General features: G+C 36.3%; 1 protein-coding gene across 1 annotated transcript in view; it reads right to left on the reverse strand.

Annotated features, from left to right (window-relative positions):
- Positions 1–6116: 6116 nt before the first annotated feature.
- PRKAR2B (protein kinase cAMP-dependent type II regulatory subunit beta) overlaps positions 6117–13836 on the reverse strand; it is a 76443-nt gene continuing 68723 nt past the window's right edge. Inside the window, exons 6-11 of the mRNA XM_030960225.1 lie at positions 12874–13027; positions 11578–11679; positions 10926–11000; positions 10100–10165; positions 9832–9970; positions 6117–8329 (exon numbers count right to left, since the gene is read on the reverse strand). Of these exons, the coding sequence (XP_030816085.1) occupies positions 8196–8329; positions 9832–9970; positions 10100–10165; positions 10926–11000; positions 11578–11679; positions 12874–13027 (670 nt within the window). The 3' untranslated portion in view covers positions 6117–8195. The remainder of the gene's footprint in view (positions 8330–9831; positions 9971–10099; positions 10166–10925; positions 11001–11577; positions 11680–12873; positions 13028–13836) is intronic.

Here is a 13836-nt window from a genome sequence, read left to right on the forward strand (position 1 = left end):
AGAAACTGAGGACAGTTACAATATTTTGCAACTGTTGGGATTTTTCCAACAAATGCACTTCTTTCTTGGCCTGATGGAATAATGTTACAACATCAGTCCAGAAATGAGAACGTGTCTTAAATCCTGTCTGAGAAACGTTTGCTGTAAATTGGTATCTGCAACAGTTCTGCCTTTCAGGGATACTAACAAAGCACTGCATGAAAGTAAGGGGAAAAAAAAGTTAACACAAGTTAAACAGAAATTATTCCCTGTTTGGTTAGTGACCACTAGAGGGAATGCTGGATTGTTGTTCCCACAGGCCTACAATGCCTACAAAGGGAACACAATTTAAAAGGAAATTATACTATCTTTGTACTTGGCATCATGGCACACTTAGCCTGCAGATGTCATTGGCACATCAGTTTGAGATTTGCCTTTTCCAGAAAGTAATAGTTTGCCTGTCAGTAAAGTCATTGCCAGCTGTAGGCACTGTTTGAAGACAGATATTACTCTGAAAAACACCCAGTATCTTCTGCAGTGTGAACTGGAAACTTAGTCTCTGTAAGCAAGCCTAGCTTTAAAGGGAAGTAGAAAAGCGAATCCCATGGAATTTAACTCAAAATCTTCTGTGCTTAATGACCAAACAAACATTGCTTAATGACCTTTACATATTCCCAATTTGAAAATATTATTTAAATAAGTACCTTGAGGAAAATAATCTTAAAAGTAATACCGAGATTCAAGTATTAAATTACTAGACAGCTTATTGTAATATCAGCTGTCTACCCCACATCCCACAAGCTCACATTTTCCCTATATTTACAGTTCAGGCTTTTTCTACTGATACATCTTTATATAAGAAAGCTTTCATGACATCCTATCTCTAAAATACATTCTTTTAATAAGAAGAAAGCTGGTAAACCAGGAACCATCTTTTTTACACCATCCACAATAAAATTAATTCTAAGGCTGTGTTTCTTCCCCTTCTCTTTTGATCTCCCTTACACATCTAAACAGCCTTTAGGCTCTTTGGATAGACATCTAAGCTTCTTGGGCATTTTAATGGGTTTCAGCCAGATTGAGGACCTGGGCATGCAGATGTCTCCCCTCTGCAAACTGCCTTCTGTGCCTGTGGCACAGCCCTTGCCTCATGAAACTCACAGTGTGCTCTTCTGAAAGCTCCCTCTGCCACAGTGTGGGGCATGGAAATGGCAGAGGCCTGATCCAGCAGCTACAGAAGATACAAAATCCTGTCTCAAGTCCCATCTCTCTTCAGAAGAAGTCTGCTGGCCTCAAGGATATGAATCCTCTTATGGAGCACATTTCCACCCTGCTATGTACTTTCTGGACCCAAAACAAAATAGCTGCACAGCTATTTACTGTGAAGATTCACAGCTCTCTACAAAAGCTTCATGCATGAGTGTTAGCTGGGAAGCCCAGTCCTCTGAGATCCACTGGCCCAGATTCCAGACACAGGTCTAGACAAGTAAATACCATTGCTGTATTAGAGCCTCAATATCACACTGGAATCTATGACATACCCAGAAAGCACTAAAATATGAATCCTACGTAAGACTGAGATTAAAATCTTGTAAAGATGAAGGTCTGAATTGTTTTGAAATTCTAAAGAGAGACATGTAACAGCTTTTTTGTTTTCAAATCTACCTCTCCTTTACATACAGTAAGTTAACATTTACTCAGTGAGGATATAAGGGAAAATAAGTAAAGGGACAGGTAGTCCATGCAGTAGATGACAGCAAGACACACAAAACTAGCAAAGCTTACTCACTAACCCCGCTGGCCCAAGGCAAGTATGTATCATATAAATTTCAGAATTAAGATTATGTCAATGCCATACTCCTTGCTCTGAATGCCTGGTCTCTAATTAAACCATTACTCCCCCTCCACACACCCTACCTCTGCTTGCTCCATGCCCAAATGAATGGGTGCTCAGAGAATGAATCAATACTGTGTAACACAGGCACTCTTGGGAGCTTTGCTTATTCAGTTGCTTCTGCTGTTGCAAGAGGTAGAAAATAAGGTGGGGGATTGGGAAGTGTTAGTCTTGAGTTATTGTGACATTACATGTGGCTACCAAGAAGCACTAAACAAACAGGAGACTCCAATTAGAAAATACTGATTAATTAGCATCTTAGCTCTTTGCCTCTTAAAATTGCCAGGCACAAAGTTAAGAAGCCACAAAGCAGATTTTTAAAATTATTAATATTTCAGTCGAAGCTGTATTAGTAAAATCCATGTTATATATTGGGTTTGTGCCTATCTCCACTTTTAATCCCTCCTGTCTCAAGTCAATCCTGCCCTTATAGCATGGCTGTTACTGCTGACTCTGAAATACAACATATCATATTTTAATCCTGCTACAGGAGCTTTCACATCAGCATGTAGGCATCCACCCTCAGTAATTAACTAAACAGTCCCCCAGACATCAGAACTCCACTCACCAGAGCCCCTACTCCTCGCCACCATGGCAGCCTCTCTTCTGTGGCCATTCTGCCTCTCAATCAAGTTTTCTCCTCACACAGGGACTTGTGTATCTCCTAAAGCTATTTGTACTCATTCCCTCTTCCAGTGGCCATTTGTGGCTTGCTGCAATGGTGGCTGGCTCTGTCCTCCTTCCTACAGACATCCCACACTTCACCTCAATCTCCTCACAGAAGATGTTCTTGGGAATGAAGAGCAAAGGAAAAGAAAACTTGTTGTTCCCAGGAAAGAAGTTATCTCTTGAGTGCTAGAAGAGAAATTTCACTTGCCTCCTGCAGTGACTCAAATTGAGGAGCAATTGAATAAATAACCGACCTGGGATTATTTTTTTTCTCCCTTCCAAGACAGGCCAGGAACCAATGAGAACTTTATTTCTTGTCATTATGGCACAGATTCCAGTTTCAGCTAAAATTTTTACCTATAAAAATAGAGCAACACTAAAACTGACAACCGTATTAGGAAAAAAATAAAGGTTTCACATACCATAAAAAAACCAGAAGAGTGATAAATACAAAACTCCTCCATCCCAGCTCAAAGCTTGCAGAAAAACAAATCAAGAAGAGATTACAGAAAAACTGTAGGTTTCCTCTGTGCTGGTTGGTAAATTAAAATGCCAGTGAGTGTTTCTGAGCACTGGAATACAATCACCTGTATGGTATATGATTCATTTTAGAATAGCCCTTGTGCAGTTTTTGCACAGGCCAATAGCTAATAATTTTCAAATATGATTTGGGAATCACCATAGGCCAAGGACTGTTATCAACTGGCCATCTGTATATGGCCACCCCATATGGAAAGCTGAAAAAAAAAGCTTCCTAGACAGCTTATAAATGAGCCCAGAGAAATACTGGAAAATAGTATGAATGTTGGCCATTCAGTACCAGCAAATAGTCTCAGGCACATAAAATTTCCTATGACAGGTACAGCCATACACATGCAGCCAAAAACCAATGGTACAGTCTAGCTAAAGTTGCTTAAGATAGGCACACCACCTGACCCCACAAGGACAAAGCAACAAAGAGAAAAATAATACAGAGCTTCTTGGTAAGTTGGATGGATTTTTCTAGATAAAACATTTATCAGAACTGAGTTTCCAGCACCTTCAGAGATGTGAGGGAGCAGGTCCCAAAGGCTCCCTTAGCTGCCAGGAAAAAAGTCATCCACAGAGACCTGCACAGAGCATTATCCTCTCCCAAAACTTCACAGCTGCTCAGCTGAAATAACTCAATACCTTCAAAGAAGACATGACAAAGTATTCATATCCTGAATTATGCTATTTTTAGACTGTCCTAATTTAATTTACCTCAGTAAGAAAAGTTGAGTCAGCAGATACCATCACAATGACCTAGTAGAACCTAATGGCAGAGTTTTTATATGGTCTTGATTAGGCAGCTTCATTGATGCAATAATTTGGTTTTCATCTTTTCCCTTTTCTGCCATACACACACAAGCCTCTACCAGTTCTCTGGAAGGAACACAACCCTACCCATGGTATTCACTCAGCCACAGCAATGCCAGAACTGCACTCCAGCTCATTCTGATTTGCCATCAGAGAAGGGGCAGGGGTGGGACAAAGAGGATGAGGAAGGGAGAGTGGCTGCCCAGCCAACCAGGCCACTGTGTCCCAGCACAGACCAAGCCAGTCACTCCACTCACCTTGTATCCCTCTACTGCCACTGGCTCTTCACCTGGCTGCCAGGAGAAAGATCATTTCCAGGGAAAGAAACGGTGTGAAGGAAGGGACAATGTTAAAATCTAATTTTCTATGGGCTTTTCATACCCTGCCAAGTCTCCTTTCAGTCCATGAAGTGAGAGTGTCCAACCTGCTAAGATCTTTCTTTTCCAAAAAGTAGATTAAGAACTTGGAAACAGCCTTGGTATATATCTGAAGGAAATACAACTCTCAGAGCAATTTGAAAATAATCTTAAATTTTGTAAAACCGTCAACAGCATAGATCTGGACAGACTCATCATACAAAGAGGCAATTCCTCCTGGAAGTCATAGTTGACAACTGCAGACACAGGAAAGTATCTTAGAAACAAACAAACAAAAATACACACCCTATAATCATCACATGTATGATTGGACAAAAAGAGCTTTGAGCTAACATAAAAACTTTAGCAAGAACATGTAAAAATGTCTATGCTGTGGCAAAATGACTTCCAGCAAGCAAATGCTATCAGATGCAGTAAGCATCTGATAGAAGACTAAGAGTTGTCATGTCTGTGGAGGATGACCAGAAGATACTGATTTTGCACATCTGGTAACTCTTGATACAGAATAAACAATAATGCTTGTCACAGCAAGCGTGCCATGCACTACAAAATGGTACTATCATGACATAACTGTCACAGGGTCACCTTATAGAAAGCTTAAAGCACCAAACATTTCAAGCAAAACAAAACCAAACCACCAAAATAAAACCCCCAAAAAACCCAAAAAAACCAAAAACATAAACCCACCATTCCAGCAAGGAGCAGGTCAGTCTTTACTGAATGGAAAAGACAACATGAGGGAAGAAAATGGAGTGATAGTAGTTTGGGCTGTAAATGGTTTTACAGTACTCTTCAGAGGTTTCCCTCAAGACTTGCACAGTTGGTCACTTCTGGACCTTAAACAGGAAATCCAGAAGGGAATTATTTCAGAAATGTTTATTTCAGATGAATTTGAATTAAATCTCATGGAGCGCAATGTCATTTGACATTTAAAAAGTGATGGCATCAGCAGTAGGATCAAGGAAATCTTGCTCGCCTCTGGGTTTGTGTCTTGTGATCAACTTCAGGGCTGCAATTGGATTGTTTTCCCCATGGTTAAGGCATTTATAAAAACCATTTGCTGTCATGTGGATTCTCTTCTGGTTAGTAAAACATATGAACCCATGAACGCCTCTTATACAGGATTTCTCTCAGGATTTTCTCTCTTCACTAAGTTGGGAATATTTTCAACAAACCCAATAAAAATCTTAAATAACAGAAGCATCAGGTAGCTTAAGCACGGACAAGGTCTAATAACGTAAACCTGATACAGTGTTGTTTAAAATGATTAGAATTGTCTACTTTTTATTGAAAGGTCTGTAAAAAAAATCAGTAACTTGATATGATTTCATTCTTAGGATTAACACTCACCACATTTATAACATGAAGCCTGGCACGTTTGAAGTGTACATATGAAGAGATCCAGGAGAAATCCCAAGTGCTGACAGATGAAGGATATAATGATTTGGATAAAACTTTATAAGCGATAACGTTACTGTTGGTTAAGCCCCCCTGAATTTACCAACAAAGGAAATTCCAGAAATTATCCGGTGCCCAAGAGCAACACAATAAAACTGCTGCAACATGAAGCTGTATTTTGGGAATCAGAAAACCCAGAGTGTCTGATTATCCTAAATTTGTTACTCCACAGCTTTTTCCCAGCTATAAACTACAAGCAAATCATCAAATAAAGTAATTATGACAATTACTGCATCAACATGTTGTCTGAGTAGACAGAGCATACACATAATATCATTTATGAAAATCAGCATGAAAGTGTTAAGAATTATGACTTTTTTAAAAATAAATAAGCATTAATATGTCACTTGTAACTTTATGGTAATAGAATCAAAAGACAACAAGAATATCAACAAACATAGATTTTTATATATAAAAGTGTTGTTTATTGTAAGGAAACTTTAAATATAACCAACAATATTGAAAATATCATGACTGGCATTTATGGCCTTGATTGTAGTTTACTGCCATACAAGTAATTTTTAGCATTTTTCTTAATCACATCAAGCCAGTGCAAAATATAGGTAGCTTTTAGAGATTAAGCATACAGAATGACAAGAGTGTAGATCTTGGTTACCTGATATTTCCTTCTAGTATAACAGGCTTCTCTTTTTCCCATAAATCAAAAGTACAAAGGCAAGTTATCATATGTGCAATTATTCATACCAGGTTTCTAAGTAAAAAAAAAATTACATTTGTAAATTTTGTTCAGATTGTATTTTTTAGAAATCTCATTTATAATTTATACCATACTATATGATATAAATTATATATTGTTATCGTATTATATAATCATAATTTCATATACATGTATGATTATATTAATTGTCAGAACATATCACTAACTGTAGCATAATGATTACATCAACATACACAAATATATGGCATTAGAAAAGTCATTATCTAAGAAGGAAAGATGGTATAATTCAGGTGTTTGAATCAGGGCAGAAGCAGCCTTCCTACTACTCTTGCAGTTACATTTTGGCAGAGCTGCCCATCACCAGTACACACACACTGGCTGTCCATGAACACCAACAGACAGGTCAGTAAGCAGGACTGAAATTGGACTGTGCCTGAAATTTCCAGTCACAGACCCTCGTAGGCAATGAGCCCTGTGCTCATAATTAAGATGATATTCTCTCTCCTCAGTCTCAGAAGGTATCCCATGCTATTATGGCTGAACACATTATTTCATGATGACCTACAGGTTTTTGAAAGCAAGACATGTTAGCTTTAACAATGACAGATGTGTGCAAAGCTTTGGAAGTACTGATCTTTCAAATTAAAAACACTTTTGCACTTTCTGTTAAGGATTTTCAAGGACAAGCTTAGGTTAGCATGGCTTTTGATATCAATCACTTCAGTAATTGACTCTGACCTTTGATAGCTAAGATTAGACTGCAGGAAGAGAGATATACAGAGATCATTTCACTTGAAACAGATTTAACAATAAAAAGGTGAGATCTAAAAAAAATTAACTAGAGAACAAGCATAAATAGAGAAGACAAAATGCATAAATATAAAACAAGGGAGAAGGAAAACAATATAGGTTATGTATGATTAGGTAGAACATGACAATGACCCATGCCTTTGCTTTAAAAGCATTAAGGTTGTCAGCTGTCCTCACTCATGTACAGAATTCATATAACTAATAAAAAATGCAGTTTATTGCAAAAATATGCAAGTCCTCTAAATTGCATAAGATATTACAATGTCGTGCTGAAACATGACGTATTAAACAAAGAGGACTTTAAAACAATTACAAAATATTAAAAACCAGATTTGGGTCATGAGCGTCACACAAAACGCATCGTCATGCTTTATCTTATGATTAATCTTGTGATTCACTACATCTGTGATAAATGCAACATAAAATCATGACAACTGTAATAGTCAAAAAGTAATATCTACTGTATATCTTCTGTAGTAATACATATAAACACTTTGTGTGCACTAATACTTTCAACATATCACATTCAAACTAACAGTCTTTCCAGAAAAGATGTAACCTTGTTGAAGAACAGGAGCTGGTTTAACAAGTTCATCACATGTGGGGTTTTTTAAAAAATCTATTCTTTAAGGAAATGCTCTGTTAAAGGACTTGATTTTCAAAGGTGCTGTGCTACCACAGGCTGTCCTTATATCAGATGGAACCATCATACTGAGCACTTTTAAAAATCAAGCCCTCAATTTATTGAATTGCTATTTTCTTTACTAGTATTTCCACTGTCATAATTAAAAAAAAAAACCAAACAAAACAACAAAACAAACAAAAACAAAAGAACCACCCAACCAAAAGCAAACCAAACCAAAAAACCCCAATCCCATTCTTAAAATCACAGAAAATGCTTGGCATCTATAGGAAGAGAGACAATTTTTCAGTGGACTAACCACTACTGTGCTATATTCTCATAACAGATCTTGTTGCTCCAATGTTTAGTTCATGCACTGGTGTCAGCAATGTCCATGTTTGTTCCAAACAGAGCAACTAGCTGCTCTTCATAGTTTGCAATGTTTCTTTTCAGAATTTCCATACAAGGTCCCAAAAGCCTTTCGAATGCCTGCACATCCATAACTAAGATAAAAAGGGAGAGAAAGAGAAAGAATATTATGTGCTCATCAGTAACAGACACTCATCCTGGTATTTATGATATTCCAGTGTAACATTTTAAATGACAACAGATAGTACTGAGGCATATGCATTGTTCACACAGAAGGAACTGCTTACCTTAGCAAAACCAAGATCAGCCAACACACTGCTGTCTTGAAACTTCAAAAATAAACTTGTTCTGTTCCTTATTTTGAAAATATTTTCCTATTAAGATATATGTTACCCGAGAGCTTGTCTGAAGGGGCCTGGATTCCTCCACAAAATAAAGTTTTAAGACCCATAATATTTCAAAAAGCCATAACATTAAGTGTTGTTGTTGGCTGTATCTGGGCTCTAACAGTCTATTTACTTGCTCTTTTTACTTGCTTCCACCCAAAGTGAAAATGGTAATGAATACTTATTTTCACAGCAAATGTGCAAAAAGTTGAAGACTGTAATTCACACACAATGTCAGTACACAGCCAACCAAAATATTTTCTTTATCTGATCACATAATGTGATCCTCTACAGTTCCAGCCAATAGGCCAGGGAAGAAACTTCATATACTTCCAACCTGCTGGCTAGTAATCTCTTGTCTCCTGAGAAACGTTCAAGATCTCTGCTGTTTGGGAAGTGCCAGTGCTTTGTTATTCAGCCATAATGGATAATAACACTCTTCCTGACCACTGCCTGTTATTCTTTCCCTTCTGTCATATTTTTGATCTCTATTGCCTGATGATCTCTGTGTGTTTCAAGTTAGGAATTTTAAAAAATAGAGAAACTTTTTTGGTTATTGGCTTGGTCATCAAATCGTTATGCAGGAATGCCAAATCTATCTTGGCAGTTTACAGTTTTCCCATAGTGAGGAGCTTAACATCAGAGTCACAATAGAAACAACCAAATAGATTAAATATAATTTTATATTAGATATTTGCAGTTTTCCCATAGTTAGGAGCTTAACATCAGACCATGAAAAGCAACGGCTGTGAAGGGTCGTCTATGAGCACAACTCCTACAATCTTCACTCTTCCTGTACCTGAGACTACAGTGTGGTGGGATGACTACATTGACAGCTAGTGGAGACAAAAGAATTTTTTAAGAGCTTAAGTCATGGGGATAAAAAGGCCCATGATTTTTAACAGAATTATTTCTTAGATGAGTCAGTCTACTGAGAAAAGAAACGCCTCACCTTTCTGCAGAGTATCAGACATTTATCTGATGGCTATAAGTAGTTTGCAGCAATATTCTGTACTGTCCTAAAGGAATTTTTACTTCCATACAATCAGAGAAATATTGGAGAAATTATGTGTAATAGTATTTATCAATTGTAAGTGATTTTTGCAGATATATAATGCAAATAGTAATGCACAATAATAGGTGATCACTATAACAGTCTTAAATTCTGGGGAAAGACAGAGTCACAACAGAAACAAAGAAATAGATTAAATATCATTTTATAATAGATATAAAATGGTATTGACAAATACCTAAACATTTGACAGTGCCAAGAGCAAATGCAGAAGCAGCTCGGGGTTTGTTAGTTACAAGAGCAAGTTCTCCAAAATACTGTCCTCTTGAGCATCGAGCTATTTCTACTGCTCCATTCTCTTCTAGATCTTGTTTACCCTGAAATATCATGGAAAGAAAGAGAGAGAAAGAAAGAGTATTAGAGGAGAGATTTGCCAAACTCAGGGTTACATAAGCAAAGTTAGTGACAATGGTAAAAAAAAAGGTTGTTGTTTTAGGGATGTTTACCTTCCTTGTCATTATAATCCTTACTTCTCCAGATTCCACAATAAAGAAAGAATCAGCCAAGTCACCCTGCACAAGAAAAAAAAAAGAAAGTGAGTAAAAAAAGTGTAATATTTCCCTTTTAGTTTCATGACAACATCAAAATATTTGCAACCAGTGCCTTGAAGCTCCTCTTTTTGATACCTGTTACAAAAGAAACCACTTTTAATTTGAAAACTATACTCTAGACACATAACAATCAAAACATCTATACAGAGCTAACAGCAAGGCCTTTTCATGAAAAGACATAGCTGACTGTGCCTTACACAAAAAGCAGAGAAAACCAATGCTGTGGAAGACTTTTAGGAACCTTACTACCATTTATCCACTTCTGTGTTCCTCCCAAATTATTTCCCTTAGCAAGTTTCAGAATAAAAAGCCTCCAGGGGCTATGTGATATTCACTAATTATCCTGGGGCAAGACAATCACAGTTGCCTATGCTGTTTAACTTTTGTCTTCTTGAAAAGTTGACCATATTTTAACAACACGATCAAGGTGAGTCCTCAGTGCTCCACCTAGGAAGCACACTTATCAAGTTTGAATTTCTAAGTGTACTAAACTTGTTGAACCTTTTATTTATACCTACAAAGAGGGTTGTTCTTGAAAATATCATTAGTGAAAAGTGAGCTTTTGAAACAAAATAACCACCTCTTACTCTTACATTTAAGATTCATTGATTTCCTTCATGGGAGAAAGAAAAATAGTGTTTAAAAGTATGCATTGTCTATAAATAACATGATTACTATTACCTATTATGAAAGAAAAACTAAAACTAGGAAGAAACTGTACCTGAGCAATGATTTGTTCTCCATCTTTGTACACTTTGGTACCAATCACATCAACCACTTTTAAACGCTCAGATACCTTCATTAAAAAAAAAAGAAAATGTAATAAACATTTGGTTAACATTATGATAGCATATATTTAGAAAGCCCTTTCATATTTCTTTCTGTGAATCTTTGCACAGAATAGTGTATCTTTATTTTCCTATTTTGATTACCATTAAAAAAAGAACTGCTGAACAGTGTTCCAGAGGGTATATCACAATTTTAGCAGCTATTCTGACAAGCTTCCATTTTTGTTAGAAGCCTTCAAAAATTATGTTCAGAAAAGCATGCATGTAAAAATATATGTAAAAATATAGCTGATAAATGAAAATATTTTTAAATTCCCCAAGTCATTGTTTAATTTTGTTGGCTAATATCTAGTAAAACTAAGCTTTGGGAAACTGAAAGTGAAGTTGTATTTTAAAACACAATATGAACAATAATAATTTATTCTAAATTAAAACAAAATTAAAATGCAGTCTTTCTCTGAAACAGCATTATGCAAACTTCTATTGTGGAGACACTTTGAATGCCAAATTTAAAGTCTTCAAGAGCAAAATCTTATCAGATACATCTGATACAGCCATTAAAATAATGCAATAGAAAAATCTTACTTCTAAAGATTTAAGGAATGGCAATGACTCAATAAAACTTTCATACATTCTTCTCTTTTTGGCATTATTTTTTACAATGATTCTTCGGAATGTTACCCTATCCTGTAAACACAAAGAGAAAAAGAGGGTTAATTAACTGAAAATATGTGCTAGAAAATACTTTAGAACTGGCTGTATATGACCAAATTACCCAATTTTAGTCACTCAGTTTAGCTGTCAGCCGAGCTGGCTGCTCTCTCCCTACTGTCAGTTGAGAAATATTCCTCTGGAGGTCAATCAGGAGCTCCTAAAGTTAACCTGAAAATCGCTGTGAAAATCCCTGGAGGGTACATACTGAGCTCACCTACAGAGGGTAGACTTTACAGCAGTGAACACTGAGTAGGTAATTCAGGATATTTAAGAAATCCTCAATATTGAAATGTTTAATTTACAAAGTTTATTCATTACCCTGAGGTCCTGTACAAATTGATATGTACTCAAAGAGGCTTTTAGGGTTTTGTAAAAACCAAGATACACGAGTCTGGGTCTTAGGTCACAGTCCACTTTTGCTGTTTCAGCAGAACAAGGCTCACTGCTGCCCTGAACAGCCAACTGGACATTCCTTAAGATTTGGCCATGAAAGTGAAAGACAGACAGAAAAACTACACTTATGGTGTTTTCTTCTCTTAACTCTGTGTGGCTGTGCCCTGGTGACAAGCAGAGGGAAAATGCACTGCAAGCCTTCACTGCCACAGGGGCACTTACTGGCCAACACAACCCAAGTTAATATAAAGCCATTCTTACAGTGTCCTAAACAACCCCAGAAGTCACATGGATTGAGCTGGTGAATAACCACATTTCATTTCAGTCCTGGCATCAGTCATTAGATCAATATGTACATCTTGAAGATGATGGCTATCTCAGCTTACTTTTGGGGTAAACTCGATTACTCTTGTCAAAAATTCAGGTAGTATAGCACAACCTCATATTGGAATTTTACTCTGGAAACAAAGGCATTCCAATCAAGGCATGGGGAAAAAATTAATATGTAATTATCAGTGGTTTTCAATTTGGGAAATTGCAATTAAAATAAAATAAAACAAAATTATTTTTAAAAAATTCGTGTTTTATTAAAACTCAGATTTTCATCTGTGGATTCTGGAAAAAGATAGCACTGTGTTGGGATTTCTCAGGATTTCTAGAATTAAACTTTCTGAAATTATAAGGGTTTTTTTTTAATGCTGATACAGCATGCCAGTAAAATGCCATACAAAATACATATTTTTAAAAATAGCTTAAAAGAAGTACTCTACTTACCAAACCCCAGATGGAACCAGGAGAGGTAGCTATAATTGTAGCTGCTCTGGGTGTATTGTACATTAAGGCCAACTCACCAAAACATCCTCGGTTATCATAGGTTCCAACACACCTCCCAACACCATCACATTTTACATAAATATCATATGTACCTCTGTTAATAAAATATAAAAGTACAGTGAGTAGAATCCAGCCCTGGCCTTTGCTAAGCAGCCTCTCACTATATTTTTTATACCATGAATTCCAAAGATAAAGCATTTGAAATACATATTTGCTTGCTTAAATGGTGTTAAACACCTTGTAAAGACATCTCAATGACTTCTATAAATAATAAAAGTGGTCTCTCTTTAAAGGGAAGGATAGGGTTATTAGTTTTTACATTAACTCAGTTTAAAAATAGAATGGATGTACAGTGATCTATTTATTACCAGAACTTATTAAAAATTAAAATCTTACTTAGAATCTGTTTCTTAATTTCATTTTAACCACACTAGATACAAATGTCAAGTTTGCTATGATAGGAGCACTGAAATAATGATACAAGTTATTTAATATTTTATATATTTTAAAGTAGTCATTTCTAATGAAACAGATGCAGGAAACAGAAGAAATGTATCTGAAAAGCAATGTAAAATCATGAAATAAATATATGCATTTTTCTAGTGTGCATTTCTTCTCTCCATCATAAATTTAAAAGTTTTTTTTTTTTTTTACTTTGGGAATGCAGTTAAATCTGGTATCTTGTAAAATACAAATTTGCCAAGCCCATTGATGCTGAGCCATCATCTTCCTCTGTGCTAAATATTTTTATGGTGTGCACTGATAAATCATGTGAATGTAAAGCAAAAATCTGTGCAGTTATTTCATTGACAAGGGACACAGAAGTGATACCCTACACCTAAAATCTGCAAGGATGACAGAATATTGTAAAGTCCCTGCAGCCTTTTGGACAAGAGATGACAA

The sequence above is a fragment of the Camarhynchus parvulus genome, chromosome 1A, assembly GCF_901933205.1.
Source record: "Camarhynchus parvulus chromosome 1A, STF_HiC, whole genome shotgun sequence".
Taxonomy (NCBI): Eukaryota; Metazoa; Chordata; class Aves; order Passeriformes; family Thraupidae; genus Camarhynchus; species Camarhynchus parvulus.